This window comes from Petaurus breviceps, unplaced genomic scaffold (assembly GCF_028583685.1).
Source record: "Petaurus breviceps papuanus isolate PSGF00001 unplaced genomic scaffold, PetGlider_PUasm1.0 38, whole genome shotgun sequence".
NCBI classification, from domain to species: Eukaryota; Metazoa; Chordata; class Mammalia; order Diprotodontia; family Petauridae; genus Petaurus; species Petaurus breviceps.
In genome coordinates, this window is record NW_027186304.1 from 37,953,760 (window position 1) to 37,972,475 (window position 18,716).

Consider the following 18,716-nt stretch of genomic DNA (forward strand, 5'->3'; position numbering starts at 1 on the left):
ATGTGACCTCAGACACTTAACTGTGTGACCTTAGGCAAGTCACTTAACTTCTGTTTGGCTAGGTAGCTTGGTGGATAGAGTGTTAGGCTTGGAGTCAGGAAGCCCTGAGTTCAGATCCAGTCTCTGATACTTACTAGCTGTGTGACCCTGGCCAAGTAATTTAACCTCAGTTGGAATCCACTGGAAAAGAAAATGGTAAGCCACTGCAGGATCTTTGTGAAGAAAACCCCTTGGACAATATTGGTGTGCTACGGTCCGTGGGCACACAACTGAATAACAAAGTGATGGGTATCGACTTTGTTCCTATTCTTTGGCTACTACCAAAAATACTGTTATAGATATTTTAATCTATATGGAGCTTTTCTTTTTTGACCTCACTGGGTACATGCCTAACAGTGCAATCTCTGGGCCAAAAAATATGGCTACTAGTCATTTCTTAGCATAATTTCAAATTGCTTTCCTGAATGGTTTTACCAATTCATAATTGCACTAATAGTATATTTAGTGTGCCTGCATTTCCAGAGCCCCTCCAACATTTACTATTCTCATCTTTTATCATTGTTGTCGGTTTTCTGATTGTGAAATAAAACATTCAAGTTTTATTACATAGAGAGCATGTGGTTATTAATAGTTTGCCCTTCTTTTGAGAAGTATTTGTTCACATCCTTTGACTAATTATAATGTATTGTTTTTTTTTTGTTTTTTTTTTAGTAATTTCTGACTCTTCATGACCCCATTTGGGGTTTCTTGGCAGAGATACTGGAAGGGTTGGTCATTTCCTTCTCCAGCTTGTTTTACAGATGAGGAAACTGAGGCAAACAGGGTTATGTGACTTGCCCAGGGTCACACAGCTAGTAAGTGTCTGAGGCCACATTTGAACTCATGAAGATGAGTCTTCCTGATTCCAAGCTCAGAGTTCTATCCGTTTTGCCACCTAACTGCCCTAATGTATTATTGATATTTCTGCAAAATGCCATTGGTATGGGCAACTTTTTGTGAGGGAGATATGCCTGTTCTTACAAACAAACAACCATACCGGGCACGTCATATCTACTTATCCTTCTCTCTCTAATTGCCATAATTGTTGGTCATCTATTCTTCATTAACAACTCACTCAAAGGCTGAGTAGAAGGAAGGGGAGGAGAAATACAAATAAGTCAATTTTATAGTTTTTTACAGGTTTATCAATTCTAGAGAAAAGAGGATCAGGCCCCTCACCTGTGCAGCTTTTGAGGGTCGAGATCAGGCACCAAGGTTTGGCATTGCAGGCAGACTTTAATTATACATTTATCAGCATCATTAGCTTTAATCCAAATAGCAAACTCCCTTGAAATGAGGTACTCTTTTAAATAAGCATGACATGAGGGTTTAAAAGTCATCTGCAGAAAATTTTCCCTTTGATTCTTCCAATTTATCATCCTACCTTATGTCTGGCATTTCAGATCTTCAGAGCATTTTGTAAACATTATATTGACTCAACACTATATGTGGTTAAGTTATCTTTCCTTCTTAACCAAAAGTAAACTGAGGTAGAAAATTAAGTTATTTTCCTTAATGGAGTCATTCTCAGAGGTAGAATAATAATTTCTGGGCTTTCAGACCTCAAGACCACAGCTTGAAGTATGCTAAGCACTGGTGGCTTTGAAAATAATGTCTTCCTATGATTCATTACAATAAATCTCAATCTTACCCTGCATTGCATTTGGATGGAGAATCTTGATGCTTTATAAAGATTTATTTAGTCGATGCTAAAGGTGATACTGTATTGCCCCCAATCTACTTGGCCTTCAAATATTTATGCTGTTAAACTGAAATCTCTCTCTCTTTTTTTTTGCTTTTTGGAGGGGCAATTGGGGTTCAGTGACTTGCCCAAGGTCACATGGCTAGTTTTTGTGTTAAGTATCTGAGGCCACATTTGAACTCAGATCCTCCTAACTTCAGGGCTGGTGCACTACTCACTGCACCACCTAGCTGCCCCTGAAATCTCTTTGAAAGGAAAAATAGAGAGAGCAACACTTAAAAATAAATTAGATTATAGTCTGTAGTCTGGTTTTAGACAAGCCAGATTTGGGAAGAAAATACTGCCTCTATTCTGGCCAATACAAGATGTGCAATTAAACTAACAGATGCTGTACTTTCTCATATAGGATGTGCTCAACACGATAATCCAATCCAATGAGTATTTATTAAATACCTTTATGGCAAGAGAATGTGTTAGGTGCTGGGAGTCATTGTTGTTTAGTCATTTCTGTCATGTCCAGTTCTTCATGACCCCATTTGGAGTTTTCTTGGCAAAGATAATGGACTGATTTGCCATTTCTTTTTCCAGCTCATTTTCCAGATGAGGAAACAGAGGCAAATAGGGCTAAGTGACTTGCCCAGGGTCACACAGCTAGTAAGTGTCTGAGTCCAGGTTTGAACTCAGGAAGATGAGACTCCAGTCTCAGCACTCTATGCACTATGGCACCACCTAGCTGCCCAAGTGTTGGGATTACTACAGAAAAAAGGTCCCTGACTCTAAAAAGCTCACTTTCTCCTGGGGGTGGGAGAGTGGAATAAATATGTAAACTCTGACATGTATAACAGAATTAATTTGAGGAGGAAGAAAATGCTCACAATTAGAGGAATAAGGAAAGGTTTCCCATGGGAACAGACGTGTGAGCTGATCCTTGAAGGAAGGTAGGGGTTTTGAGGCAGAGGGTAAGGAGGGAAAGGAGCACATTCCAAACATGGGGGACAGCCTGTTCCCAAGCATGGAGAGACTGAGGTCATGAAACAACAAGGGGGATTATGTGAAAGGGAATGATGCCCACTAAGACTGAGAAGTTAGGTGGTAGCCAGATTGTGAAAAGTTTTCATTACCAAGTGAAGCTTGCATTTTAAACCAGAGGTAATGGAGAGTCACTAGAGGTTTTTGTGCAGGGAAGTGACATGGTCAGATTTTACTTTGGGAAGACTACTTTGGTAGCTGTTCATAGGATGGTTTGGAGAAAGGAGAGGCTAGAGGTTGGAAGCCCAATTACAAGGCTATTCCAACAGTCCAAGTGATGAGAGGGTACAGCTAGGTGGGGCAAGAGATAAAGCAACAGGCCTGGGGGTAGGAAGCCTCATCTTTCTGAGTTCAAATCTGGCCTCAGACACATACTAGCTGTGTGACCCTGGGCAAATCATTTAACACTGTTTGCCTCAGTTTCCTCATCTGTAAAATGAGCTGGAGAAGGAAATGGCAAACCACTCAATGATCTTTGTCAAGAAGACCACAAATGAGGTTTTGAACATGATGGGAAAATGACTGAACAAAAAAAAAAGTGATAAGAAGTGATCAGGGCCTGAACTAAAATAAAAGTTATGTGAGTGTAAAGAAAGGAATAAATTTGAGACATTTTGTGGAAATGGAATCGGCAATAACCTAGTGACTGATTAGTTACGGGGGTTGAGGGAGAGGGAAGAATTTGAAGTTATGAGTCTGGATAAAGTTATGCACATGGAAGGATAGTGGTGACCTTCCTGGAAATAGGGAAGTTTAGAGAAGGATGTGTTTAGTGCAGGAAATAACAAGTTTGGTTTTAGAGAAGGTGTGTTTGAGAAGTCCATGGGACACTGAAGTGGGAATGTCCAACAGATAGCTGATGATGCTAGACTGCAATGGAGAGGAGACAATAGGCATGGATGTCTAGATCTGGGACCCATCTGTCTAGAGGTGGTAATTGAAAATTATGAGGTAGCCAAGGCAGACTATAAAGGGAAAAAAAGAGAGCAGAATAGTCACTTTCTGCTCATGAGCAGGACGGGAATGACAGTCCATTCTGAAAAGGATGTCAGACTGAGAGGAGAACCAGGAGAGAGTAACATCCCAAAAAACCTAGGGAGGAGAGAGTATCCAGGAAGAGAAGGTGATGTCCAGTATCAAGCACCCAAGAGAGAATCCAATTTTCTATATCTAAGAATACTTCAAATATAATAACGCCCAATGAAGTTAAGGTTTAGAATTCTGTCCACCTCAGTCCTCTAGACCATACACCCAAATCTAGAAATAGCAGTTTTTTTAAGGCCTCCCAACAACCCAAACAGCTGTCACAAAGCCAAAACATTAAAGTGAAAACAACAACAAACTTTACTCCGTGGGTAAAGTTATACCTTACACATCCTTACTATGTACAAGGTATATTTAAAAATAAACTTTTCTCCAGATTAATACCTTTACTTACATGTGCTGATAAGCATCTGTGAAGTGCTCACAGAAATTTTGATTAGCTGAGCCTGACAAAACCAGATGGAAATGTGGAAACAACAATGTCCCCTGTTTGAAGATAAAGGCAGTTGATTGGGGAACCTGATCAAATTTGATGAGTTTACAGGAAGGTGAGCCTTTGTTTGGGACTTTAATTTCTTCTCCCTCTGCAGGGTGTGGACATTCACACTGGCACCTCATTAAGAGGACTGAGTATATCTCCTTGACTTGGGTGCTTACCAGTAGAGTCAGACCTCACTGATGATGAATGATAAAGTCTCAGCATTCGGGGAAGAATTGGTTATATTGGGGTGCTGTGAGTCAGAGCCCACATCTTAGTGCTGGGCTTATTTTGAGTTTTTTTCTCCCCCCTGCTCCAGAGTTGGGACTCAACACAGATTAAAAACCAGAGACCTAAGATGTGGGTCTTGGGGAGAGGGTGGTAGTTGGAGAGAGGTCTGTGCATTCACAAAGAGAACTACCGATGTCAGCCTTGGTCACAGGCTCATGGCAAACTCAAGTTTTCTCTCCCTCTTATTCTGAGATGTAGTAGAGAGAGATAGTGGCCGGAGAATTTCAACTACATGGCTTTGAGAGAGTTTCTGGATCCTGAACACTTGGGTCTAGACACAGAGAAGTAGTAGTTTAACCTTACAGCTTAGACATGCTAAAAGGTAGTTTTAAAATGCTAGAGGTCTGGACACATCCTGTGGTAAAGCTGGAAGTCTCTAGATAGGGAGAAGACTTAATTCTGTTTATGTGAAGGTCTGTTTAAATGAGTGTTGTTTTGTTCTTTTTTGAGGGATGAAATAAAGACTGTCCTGTACTTGTTAAATATTGTTGCCTTGAGTCCTTGTTCAAGAGTCAGGACTTTTTTACCCTGAAGACCTAGATATATGCTACATTCTGAGGCTCCCAGAGGAGAGTCTAGGTGAGGGAAAAACAAGTCAGAGTTATTTTTTTAGGGGCAGCTTCACTAAGACCAAAATCAATCATGTAAGCCTGGGGGAGGGGGGGGGGCGCAGGGAACCTGCAGCCTCAAGGCATCATGTGGCCTTCTAGGTCCTTGGGTGCAGCGTTTTGACCGAGTCCAAGTTTTACAGAACAAATCCTTTTATTAAGGTTATTTGTTCTGTGAAGTTTGGATTTAGTTAAAGGACCTAGCGGGCCACATGTGGCATTGAAGCCGCAGGTTCCCCACCCCTGAAGAGTTTGGGGCACTGAATCACAGGTCACAAAGTAGAGAGAGTGAGATTAACTTCCTCATATTTACAGTGAGCCAAAGGAGCTAAGGCAGAGAATCTGAGGAAGTTTCTGAAATTTGATCAGTGGGAGAGAATTGAAGAAACTCAAAAGTGGCTGGTAATTGGCTTCTGCTTGAGACGCAGGGAAAACAGCTATAAGTAGCTTCTGTTTGCACTGGGGCTCTGGTAGATCTGACAATCAAAGGTAACTGAACAAGCTAGCATCTTCACCTAGAAGAGGCAGGAAACTTACTATCAATACAGGAGACCCCAACAACAGAGTCTCCAGAAGAGGGAACAAGAGGGACAAACATAATTTGCCACAGCAGTATCCCACAAACAAAAGCTTCCAGTAAAAGTGACAAAAAATGGAGGGTCTCACTTCCAGAAAGTAGGTAGGAAAAGAGGAATTCTGTGGTTACCTACAGAGAATATACTATGTTTGTGTTTCTTCCAGTGACAAGTAACACTTCTATATGCACAAAGTACAGGTTGGGCTCGCTGTTGGGGGAGAAGATGAAAGGGAAGGAAGGATACCTCTCTACTCTTTAGGTTGTAGGGGTGAATGGAATCTTCTTTGAAAGAATAAAGGATTTTTAAAGACATAAAAAAATGGAAAGAAGAGAAGAGGTAAGAGTGAATTCTAACCTGTGTAAGGGAGTCCTACTTGGTGGAGGAATGGGATACCGGAAAGGAAGAGAAGATGGATCACTATCATTTGGAGCTCAGAGAGTGGTCCTAAGAGGAAGAAGCTATTCTCTGGTTCTAAAGATTGACATAGATCTACAGGTTCCAAAAGCAGAGGGTTCATTCTCAAGAGAATAAAAGGAAGAAGAGATAAGTAGAGATAATTGGGAAGTTTTATTTTAAAAAATCTTAATTTTGTTATTCTGAACTTTTCAAACACCAACAAACATGAAATTTTTATGTACAAAAAGAAAAAAAATTGAACATGGAACTAAAAATCTCATTATTTACAGTTTATCTTTTTTTAAATCTACTCAATTCAGCGTGTTAATTCCAAAGCTATATGGCTTATCTGGGCTGCTCTCTGAATTGCCTTCTAATTTCTTCTGCATGATTTCTTTAAATGCCTGAGTGATGTCCTTTTCTTCCTTCCTTTTTAAAAAGCATTATTAGCCACTGCCCTCCTCATTTCCACCAATGAAGAGTCCATTCCATCGCTGCCCTCCAAAAAAAAACCTCTTGTCTTGTAACAAGATAACATAGTTAAACAAATCCATAAACTGGTCATGTCCAAAAAGAAATGTCCCATTCAGCACTTCTAGTGTAATAGCTTTCTGTTGAGTCCCCCTGAGTCATGGTTGGTCACTGCAGAGTAGGTGCTTAATAAATATTTATTGCCTGATCTTCCCTTTCCTTATTTCTTTGGTTTAACAATACTCCATTCCAGGCATATATCATGATTTGTTCATTTTAGAGATAGGTAACTTCTTCCTTAGGGGCATTGAGGCAGCCATTTTTTGACCTGACATAAACACTAGTTGGGAAGCTGATTGAGAAAATGAGGCCTGAGGATGGAATTTGGATTTCTGAAACTACATCCCCCCTTTGTGTTCATATACCCACATTCCCTTCCCTCCTACAATATTCTTCTTTACAACCATCCCTTCCTCTTTCTTTAATGTACACAGTCTTCTTTGTCTCCTTGCACCAAAGTGGTACATACCCACATTCATGACCATCTACCCATTTTTAGTCTTTCTCTCCTCCAACCCATCTTTCTACCATTTCTTTCCTTCTCCCTCCTCATGGCAGGAGAAGGGAACCATTAATTTCCTTTAGCTATCCATAGAAGGATGAGGGCTAAAGGAAGAGTAGAACCAGTACTGAACAGAACCAGCTCTGGATACTCTCCTAGAGGTCAAACGAGGGGATGGAAGAAGGAGGAGAGCCTTCAGGCCATTTGTTCCTTCCTGGGGCAAGCAAAGAGTCCAAAATAGGGCGCAGCTGCTAGCTTCCGCCTTCAGGCTCCTGCTCCCATTCCAGGGCAAGAGAACAGGGATTCTGGGGTGGGAAATAAGAGGGCAGACAAACCAATCAGGAGAGAACTGGGCTCTGCAAAGCAGAAATGTAAGTGATGAAGTAGCAGCAGAGAGTCTGGAGGAAGGTCACAGAAGGTCCCCAGACCGGAGGACAATTAAATCTCTAAATTCACTTTTTTTTCCCCCAGAATGTCATGGAAGCAGTGGAGGGGAAGAGAGTGGGAAATAGAAGGAAGTAGGGGTAGTAGTGGAGTGGGAAAGCATCCTGACAATACCCATGATCCTAAGTCATCTTCCTATCCTTCCCAACCCCTTCCCCAAACCCTGTATTAACCCATTTTGGAGTACTGTGTTTAATTTCAGAAGCAGTATTTTAGGTAAAATATCGACACTGTAGTTCTCTCATAATAAGAGGGGATTGGAGAACATGAGGATACAAGTCAACTGAAGTTATTGGGAATACTGAGATAAAAATGGAAGAACACAATATTGATTTTCAGTACTCTATCTTCCATTTCTATGCCTTTACATGGAGCGTACTGCCTGGTCACCTCTGCCTCGGAGAATCCCTAGCTTTCTTCAAAGTTCAACTCACATACAAACTCTTATGTGGACTATTTCCTCATTTCCCCCAGCTGGCTAGTTCTGCCAGTCTTCCAAAAATATATTATATTTATTTTTACTTATGTGTGTACTTGCTATCTCATTTGATGGATTGGAACCTCCCTGAAGACAGGGATTCTTTCACTTCTATCTTTGTATCCTTAGTGTCTAGTAGAATTCCTTTGCACACAGCAGGAAATTAATAAATGCTTGTGGATTGATTCATTCATTCAAATATTTGAAGAGCTATCACATGAAGGACTTGTCCCGTTGGGCCCCAAAGTCCCAGAGAAACTTGGCTTTAGGAAAAATTTTCTAACAGAGCTCTCCAAAAATGAAACGATCTAAGTCAGGAGATGGTGGTTTATCTCTCCCTGGAAATCCCCAAGCAGAAGCTAGATTCTCATTTGTCAGGAATGTTGTAGGATAAATTCCTTGTTGGAATGACCTGGTCCAGAAGGTCTCTTAGGTCTCCCAAATTGAAGATTCTGTAATTCTTTGATGATCAAGATTAGCATAAAAGCTCTCCCTACCTCCCCTTGTTCTGTTACTTAGCTAATGCTCTACTTAAGCTACCCTTCTAATGATAACATAATTAGTCACTAATGTGTATAATAAATAGTGTTATTTTTCTGTTCTCAATGAACTGTTAACTTTTTTCTCATCTTCTATTTCCTTTGGTTCAATAATATTCCTATTATGCAGATACATATTGTGCAAGTACATAATTGTGATACTTTTTGAAATAGAGGAGAAGCTGATATTTATATGTCTAGGGGATTGGTAAGGAGAAACTATAGAATGAGAGGACAAATGTGGTACTTCAAGGAGAAACTAACTAGTTGCTGAAGAAGAAACAGGAGAAACCTTGGGGGCACATTAGTAGCCACTCTGTCACAGGGAACATGATAAAGAAAGCCAGGAAAGCCAGGTATAATCAGATGTGCTCTATAAATTTTGGGAGAGCCAATTTCAAAGGTCCAGAGAAAGGACCCAATGGTGGGATATTTTGCAGAAACAATTGACTCAACCAGGAAGGGAAGCTCTCATCAACAAAATATTGAAGACATAAGCAAAAATGATTCTGATGAGGAGAAAAACAGGAGAGCTGTCCACTGTGGACACACAGGTGTAACATCAACAAATTCAAATAAAAAAAGAACATCTACAGGACACAGATGTAGGGACAGGCAATGGAAGATGAATATTAGAGGGGGTGTGATCCTACAAGAATCATCAAGAATAACGAACTCAGAATAAGCTAAGATTGGAAATATCAAGAATAACTACCATTTTTGTAGCACTTCCGGATCTTCAAAGCACTTTGCAAATGTTATCCCATTCTATCCTCAAAGCAAGTGCTATTATTATCCTCATTTTACAGACGAAGAAACTGAGCAGACAGAAATTAAGTAACTTTCCTGGAGTCACACAGCTAGGAAAAGTGTCTAGTTTCGGATTGGAACTCAGGTCTTTGTGATTCTGGTCCCAGCTGCCTGATGAATGCTAGGGATAACACAGAGGGTGTTTTTTGTTGTTGTTTTGTTTTTTCCAATTAACATCAGGAATAAGGAAGATCAAAGGTTTGGGACTGCCACTGGGGATGAAGGCTGGATTTTAAAGTTGTCAGAGACAAAAGAAGGACCAAAAAAGGGCTCCAAGAAGATGAGATAATGATTAACAGATGATGGTGATGAGATTTTTAAAAATATCCTATTTTCTTTTCCAAAGAGAATGATCTCTGGACTGGAAAGTTTAGAGGGAAAAAATAGTTAGAAAGGGAGCAGTCATCTAAGATGTGAGGAGGTAGTCATAATAACCTCTGCTTAACGAGTTAAAGTTACCAGGCCCAGCCTAAGGAGGAACTGGTGCCTGAGATTTCAGGGCTGCTGGCTGTGATCTATGGAAGATCTTGGAGAATGGGAGAAGTGTCTCTGGACTGGAGAAGGGCAAATATCTCAGTTTCCAAAAAAGGGTAGCTAGAATCTATAAACTATAGGCAATTAGCTTGAGATTTTCATTCCTGGCAAAATCATGCTATTAAAGGTTTGTGAGCATTTAGAAAATAAAGCAGTAACAATTCAAATCCAGCAAGATTTCATCAAGCATTTATTAAGTGCCTACTCTATGCTAAGGGTGGTGTACTGGTTAGAGCACTAAATTTGGAATTGGGAAGATTTGAGTTCAAATCCAGCCTCAGACACTCACTAGCAGTGTGATCCTGGGCAAATAACTTAACCCTGTTTGTCTCAGTTTTGTCTGTAAAAGGAGCTGGAGAAGGAAATGGAAAACTACTCCAGTATCTTTGCCAAGAAAACCCCAAACGGGGTCACAAAGAGTAGGACATGACTGAAAAATGATCAAAATGTGCCAAGCTCTGGGCATACAAAAACAAAAAGAAAGCAGCCCCCTCCCTCAAAAGGAAATACATATGCATGAATAATTGGACACAATACTTACACATGGTAAATATAAGGTAATTTCAGACAGTGGAGGAGAAGCAATTAGCAGCCAGGGAAATCAAAGAAAACCTCAATCTAGGATGTGGCAGTTGAGCTGAGCTTTGAAAGAAGTGAGGAATTCTAAGAGAAAGAAATGAGGAGGTAGCTCATGCTGGGTCTGGGAGAACAGTCTGCACAAAGGCCCAGAGACATCACGAGTGAGGAACAGCAAGACAGTCAGGTTTTCTGGGTCACAGAGAAGGTGAAAGGGAATAGAGCAATGTATGATGAGCCTAGAAAGGTAGACTGGAGCCAGGTTGTGAGGGGCTTAAGCAGAAAAGTTTGTATTTGATCTTAGAAGCAAGAGGGAGCCACAGCATTTTGTTTATTGAGATTATTGAGCGGGGGCATAACCTAAGAAAAAGAACATCTTGTAATTATGAGGAGGATGAATTATAGATGGGGGAGATTTGAAGCAAGGAGATCAATGACGAGGATACTTCAATGGTCCAGGGGGAGAGATGATGAAGGCTTGAGTTTGGGTGGTGACTATATGAGTGGAGGTGATCATATGAGGGGAGGTGACCATATGAGGGAAAATGACCATATTGAGTGGAGGTAACCATATGAGGGGAGGTGACCATAGGAGAGGTGACCACATGACTGGAAGAGACCATATGAGTGGAGGTGGAGAGAAGTAATCAGATGCAAGAGTTGATATGGAGGTAGAATTAAAAAAAATGAATTAGATTTAAAGTGGTCTGAAAACAGTTTTGCAAAGCAACATCAACTCTTAATAATTTACATAATTGGAGGAAAATTGTAGTATGTATAATCCAAAAGACATTTCTCATTGACTGTAAAATGTATCATACAATACTTCAGAAGATCCTTTTATTTTCTTGAAATTAACATTAAAATGATTTTGTATTCCTTACAAAGTCATTCACAATGACTCCAGAAGATGAGGTGATCTAGCAGCCCAGTTGGTGAGAGCCAGCCTGGAATTAACAATTTGCTGCAGATAGCTTTTGATTATCTATATTCATTAGGAACAAGTCATGACAGATTAGATTATTTTTTTAATAAGCTAATTGGAGAGACAGATCAAGGCAGTGCAACAGACAAAAAAGTACACAGATTTCAAAAAATGCTAAGATATGGACTGTGCAGATAGGAGAACCTGGATTAATGATTTACTAGACTCAAAGGGTATTTAAGGGGCCACTGACAAGGTATTGGCAGGAAGGTCTGTAGTAGAGTGCCCGAGGAATTTATTCATGGTCTTCAAAACTTTTATCAATGATTTGGATAAAGATATGACAGGCAGCTGGGTGGCTCAGTGGGTAGAGTACCGGACCTAGAGTCAGGAGTTTTGTTGTTTGGTCATTTTTCAGTGGTGTCTAATTCTTCATGACCCCATTTTGGATTTTTCTTGGCAAGGAAAACTAGAGTGGTTTGCCAATTCCTTCTCCAGCTCATTTTCCAGATGAGGAAACTGAGGCAAACAAGGTTATTAAGTGATTTGCCCAGGGTCATACAGCTAGTTAGTGTCTGAGGTCAGATTTGAACTCAAGAAGAACTTTGTAATTTCTGGTGTGACACTCTATCCAATGTACCACCTAGTTTCCTGAATTCAAATTTGGCTTCAGATACTTACTAGTTATGTGACCCTGGGCAAGTCACTTCACCTTGTTTGCCCAGTTTCCTCATCTGGAAAATGAGCTGGAGAAGGAAATGGCAAACCACTACAGTGTCTTCACCAAGAAAACCCTAAATGGAGTCACAAAGCGTTGGATACAGCTAAAATGATGGAATAACAACAGCAATAGCAACAAATAAATGACTAGTTTGTTAAATCTGCAGATTTTTCTCAAGTTTATAGGAATAAAGAATATATTGGATGCCAGAGTCTGAATCCAAAGGATCTTGCCAGGTAAGACTGATAGGTGCATCAAATAAAACTGAATAAAATGTGTTAAGTATACATCTAAAATTCTACATTGCCATTATATAAATTAACTTCACAAATACAGGCTGAGGGAGAAAGGGATAGACAAGGACTCCTGTGAAAAAGATCAGCCTGGGAGGAGGGTGGGGAGGGGGTTTGATGTTCTGCAAATTCAGTCTTAGTGTCCAGGTTTGAATTCTGCTAAGCTTTTGTCCTAAGTTAGACCACACCCAGCTTACTGTGTTTCATTCTTGATCCCATAGAAAGATTTTTTTTTTTGAAATGTATCCAGAAAAGGTTGCTCAGGATGGTCTAAGGACCTCCAGAACAAGCCGTAAAAGGATCAGTTAAAGGAATTGGGGATATTTAGCTTGGAAAAGATGGCTTAATGAGGACATGGTAGCTGCTTTCAAGTATCAACAGGCTATCTCCTCCTTGAGGGGCTAATCTGGTTTTCTCCTAGAAGTGGAGAGTCACTTATGGGCACTGAGTCTCAATTTAAGGAAAAACTTCTAAAAATTAATGCCATCCAAAAGTTTAATGGTATGGGGTCCCCTGTCTCTCATTAAAAGTCTACAAGCAGATAACAAATAACTACTTATGGATATTGTGGAAGTGATTTTTATTTTTTATTCATTTTTTCTGACTTTTAAAATTTCTTCTCCATGACAATTTCCTCTTGTTCATTTTTCTATAAATAGTATTTCATTTTCCCCCAATTACATGTAAAGATACTTTTCAACATTCATTTTTTATAAGATTTTGAATTCCAATTTTTTTCTCCCTCTCTTCTTCTCCCCCCCCCCCCCCGTCCCTAAGACAGGAAGCAGTCTGATATAGGTTATACATATGCAATCATGTTAAACATGTTGGAAAGTGATTTTTAGAGGGATGTATGGGATTAGTTTGTCTCTGAGATTCCTTCCAACTCAGATTCTGCAATGTGATGAAATACATTATTTATGCAGACTGAATGAAAAATTAAGCCAAATAAACCAGAGTAAAAATGTTATGCTTATATAAATCGACCAAAATATTAAATTCTTACTGTAAATTTAAATTTGGATAATTGAAAATGGCTAAATTAAGATTTCTCATATATATTATATTGGGACATAGATAGATTAGGGATAAGAGCCTAACCGTTATGTGATTTCATGGATAAAGGAAGTTCCTGGCTCCACCAATGTAAATTAGCATTCTTTCTGTAATTTAGGGTTTTAGAGATTTATTTAGAACATTATGAGGTTAAGAGACTTGCCTACAGTCACACGTATCTAGCATTTATCAGGGGCAGGATTTGAACTAGGTCTTTCTGGCTTCAAGTATACTCTTTCCCCTACTCTTATGTTGCTTCTCTTTTGGCATACTATGAATAGCTTAAAAAAAAAAACAACCAACAACCAGATTAATAAAGCAGAAACCTACGAGTGTGGAGGAAAGACAGTGGATTCCTAGTTCAGATCCGGGTTCTAGTTCTGATCCTGCCACTTACTAGTTCTTTGACCTTGGGCAAGTGGTTTTATTTCTCATTTTCCTCTTCTTTAAAATGGCAATAATCACTCATTACTCACCCCATCGAACTGTAATCAAAGTGATGTTTTTGTGTATGAAGCACTATATGAATGTGTAGGAAGGCTTTCTCTCCACACCTACAGGTAGCATGGGGATGTTGTGTGGTTTAAAGGGAAACAGAATGGACATCTCCAGTGTCTTCTCCTCCCCCACTCCTCTTCTCCAAAGGAGACTTTTGACATTCAGGTTACAAATGTTATTAATTTGTATTTAATTGGCACACAGAATGAGAATGAAGAGATAAGAAACAGAAAGAAAATTATGAGCTTGAAATACTTTCAATGTCTGAACATTGTCAAAGTCTGGGGGAGGGGGTGAATTGTCCCAAAGTGAAAATTAAATAAAAATTTTAGAAACTAGTTTAATAATTCAAGAAGCCAAAATGGATAGTTTGTTAAATTAAAAAAAATGTTTAGATGACTACAATTTACTGAGCAATAAAGAAAAGGTTCTGTATAAGTTAAAAAAGAAAAAAAAAGTAGATTTATCTTAGTAAGACCCCTGATTTCCAAGGAGAGTTAGGTCAAGTTATACCCCACATTCTCTGCCGAGTTCTTAAACCATATGATTCCTTAATCCCGGCTTCCCGGTAGCCATACGGTTTCACGCTAACGTGAGTCATTCGATCCCAGACTTCGCTAATTTCAAAGGCCCAGCTCTTCAACAGAGTATAATAATGAGGAAGGAGAATATGCAGATGTTTGTGCAGATGTCGCCAAGTACTTGGGTTTGTGCAAGAGAAACCAAAACCTGAGAAAACTGGTTTCGGAATCTGTAGTCCTTGCAGAGAGAGGCGTAACTGCCTTGGTCAGAAAGAGCTGACCTCCCACAATCTTTTTTCTTCTCCCCTCACCCCGTTCTTCTACCTTCTTTCTCATATCCCAGTTTGAAGACCTGTTAATTCCTAGACTGTGTCTATTTATCCTATCACACTATCCTGGGTTCCCTTAGACCCATAGAAAAGAAAGGATCTTTCAGAACCAAATCAAATAAGAAAACCGCATGCAAACCAGATGCAAACCTTCATTTCCATCTCTTCCTTGCCCTGTCATTTGGGGGGTGGGGGTAGAGAGCGGCGTCTCTCACGCTGCTCAAATGCTCAACTGGCGCCCGCACCCGCACCCGCACCCGCATCCACACCCGCACTGGCAACTGAAGGTCAAGGGGAGGAAGTTCCTGGGTGAGAGGCACGCAAGGTCCCCCACCCCAGGATGCCGCAGCGTGAGACCAGAACGCCCGAGCATCCTATCTGGGTCAGTCCAGATGCCTGGTCTGCCTGCTGGGGAGTTGCACCCTTCCCTTCCCTCCTGCCCCTGCGGGGGCTTACCTTGAAAGACATCTTGCACATGTCAGCAGGGGCTCATTCCAGGCTTCCTGCCTCAGGGCAAAGGATGCGACCAGGTTTCCTTTCCAGAGGCGCCCTTCCTCGCTCTGGTGGATTACGAGGGACAGAGAGAGTGAGACACCAGTCTGGGGTTGGGCTTTTGCAGACTGACTGGATCTGCGGGAGACTCACACAGCGCCGCATCTGAGCCTTTTAGGAGAAGAAGCCGCAGCTGCTGCCGCAGCAGAAATAGCAGGACGCCCCATGCCTGCTTTGGCTGTGGGGCCACAGCTCTCTGTACCCGCCACAGGGGCAGAAATTGGCTGTACTTTCTCTTACACGTGTGCACAGCCCCACCCCACCCCCATCCCTCTCCATTCTGCCAGACACCTGTCCCCATACGCTCCTGGAAACATTTTGCCCCAAAGAGCGCATGCACACGTACGCATTTATATAAACAGTTGACTTTTCTTAAAAGAGCTTTCTAGTTTTCACAACGTAGCTCTTTTTTTCCAATAAACAATGTCTTAAAAAAATAAACCAAACCCAATTCCTTTCAATGGGGAGAAGGAATATTCAATCAATAAACATTAAGCCCCTACCATGTGCCCCACACTGTGTGAATATATAGGACAAAAGATCGTCCCTGCCCTTGGGAAGTTCACAAGCCAATGGGGAAGACAATCAACTATATACATACAAACAAACTATATATACACAGGATAAATAGGAAATTATTGGCAGAAGGAAGTCATTAAAATTAAGAAATGGGGAAGGACTCCTGTAGAAGGTGGAATTTAATCTGGGATTTCAAGGAATCCAGGGAAGTCAGGAGGCAAAGATAAGGAGAGCCTTTCAGCTATGGTGGAGCGACAGTGGAAACACTCAAGTGTCAGATAGAGTCTCTTGTACCAAGAACTGCAAGCAGGCCAGTGTCCCTGGATTGAAGATCAAGTTGCTTTTTGATGAGGGTGAAGTGACATTTGAGTTCTCTTTTCTCTCTTCCCACTCCATATTTAATTTGTCTCTAAGTCTCATTCATTCTTCTTCCAAAGTGTTTCTCTCATATCCAGGTCTTCCTTTTAGTTCCTGTCATACATACTCCAGACTTTTACAAACCCATCTGTGGACTATCCCCCTTCTAATTGGTTCCTTTCTCTTGTGTCTCCCCATCCCACTCCATCACCATATTATAGTTCCTTACTTCGTTCCAGGCACTGTGCTAGATAAGCATTGCGATAAAGAGAAAGACAAGAACACAGTCCCTGCCCTCAAAGAGTGTATATTTTAAAGGAGACAAGTAAATCACTAGATACATACAAGAAAGAGAGTAGATGAAGTGAAGATGAGAGTGGGAAGGCACTACCGCCCGTGGGAGACCTGGAAAGGTCTCTTGCAGAAGGAACACTGAAAACGCTACCATGGACAGTGGCTTGTTTATCAATAAATCTGCATTGCCTTCATTCAGCATTAAATTAGGAACTTTCTGTAATCTGGCCCCACCCTGCCTATACAACTTTCCCCTTCACCATTTCCCAAAGCAAACTCTGAATTCTTGTCAGGTTTATCATTATTTCCCACATAGGACATTTCTTTCCATTTTTCTGACTTTGCTCATTGTGCTCCCTCAGACTGAAATGTCTTCATTCTTTTAATCTGCCTATCACCTTCTGGGAAGAGGAAGAAAAGAAAGAATATTTATTCAGTGCCTACTATACGCAAGGCAATATGCTAAGTACTTTACAAAAATGGTCACATTTGATTCTCACAACAATCCTGCAAGCTAGGGGTGATTACTATTCTCATTTTGTAGATGAGGAAACAGGCAGACAGAGGCAAGAGCAGATTTGAACTCAAATCTTTCTGTCTCTAGGCCCGGTACCCCCTGCCTTCCTACTGGTCTTTCAAAACCCAAAAGAAACCAATCTTTCATACATACTGCCCCAATTGCCTGACTCCTAGGAGATTATAATCCTATTAGCCTTTGATTATATATGACTTCCTATTGCTTTCTGTTTATTCCATGTATGTTAATCTCATCTTCCTAACCTAATCATAGAGAGTATTCAATGCAATGGATAAAGTGTGAGATTAGGAGTTAGAGAACCTGGATTCAAATCATACATCAGAGCCTCAATTTCCTCCTTTGTAAAATGGAGATGGAGATAATACTTGCCCAGTGTAAAGCAACAGAAGGGAGCCTTCAGATTCTTACTCTGCTATTTGTGACTTTGAGCAAGTCGCTTTTCCTAACAGGGCCTCAAATTCATCATCTGTAAAATGGAAAGGGTTAGACTAGGTGATGTCTGAGGCCCCTTCCAGCTCTCGAGCTTAAGCTTCCTGTTTTCCACTGCTCGTACACAGCACAAAAGGAGATATTAAGGTTCAGGATGGTGCTGTGCCTAGTTTCTAGGTCACACCTGTTTACTCCCCAGCAGACTCTGCCTAGACGAAAACTGGAAAGTAGGATATGTCTTCTGAGCCCTGTTCCTTCTGTTTTTGGCATCCCCTCCAGTATTCCGCAGGTTCTGGGTCACCTCTATGTTACCTTCCTCTGGAGCTATGTTCTCCTTCTTTGCCACATTCATGAATGAATGAAAGAATGCTCGAACTGGAAGAAATCTTAAAAATCATGTATTCCAAGCCCCTCATTTTAGATCTGAGACAATGAAGATCCATACAAGTTAAGTGACTCGCCCAAATTCATGCAGGTAGTGTGGCAGAGCTACCAATAAGACTCAGGTCTCCTAGGCCCAGATCTAGAGCCCTTTCTGTTACAATGGAAATTTATCTGTCCTGTAGCTTATTCCCTCAAGGTCCAAGTTGCATAGCAAAATAAACAGTATCAGAACAATATGCATAATTATCACAGTAATGGAAAGGGAAACAACACCCATAGGTGCCAAATTTAGCTCAATGCAATGGCCGTTTGTGATCTCAGAGAACTGAGGATGAAACCTTCCTCTCTCATCTTGGTAGAAAGGTTTTGTTTTTGTAATGGTAAGGACTAGCCAATGAGTCTTTGGAGCATACACTCAAATTTGCCCTTCCTGGTGGGTCATTCATAATAATGGGCCAAATTCCCTAACTGGTTCCAATCCAGTGGGTGGGGTCTTGGGGAGCCTATTTCAGGCCATGAGTGACTGAGGGGACAGGGAGTTAATGTGAGAAATGAATTCCTGTTGCTGAGTCAATATGAGAGACTTAGAAGGTTAGTCTCTAGGCAATTCATGGAGATTTAATGGTGACCTTTTGGAGATAGTGTCCCCATCTTCACTGTCAGGCTGAGGTTCGTGGGAGACCTAATATGCCATCTTTGTGTACACTTCAACGGGTAGTGG

At 40.8% G+C, this 18,716-nt stretch overlaps 1 protein-coding gene across 2 annotated transcripts in view; it reads right to left on the reverse strand.

Annotated features, from left to right (window-relative positions):
- The window catches only part of ANKRD29 (ankyrin repeat domain 29), a 61,680-nt gene extending 45,993 nt beyond the window's left edge, over positions 1 to 15,687 (reverse strand). For both annotated transcript variants that reach the window (XM_069099793.1, XM_069099794.1), the window contains exon 1: positions 15,379 to 15,687. In XM_069099793.1, coding sequence (XP_068955894.1) covers positions 15,379 to 15,399 — 21 coding nt within the window. In that variant the 5' untranslated portion in view covers positions 15,400 to 15,687. The remainder of the gene's footprint in view (positions 1 to 15,378) is intronic.
- Positions 15,688 to 18,716: the final 3,029 nt, after the last annotated feature.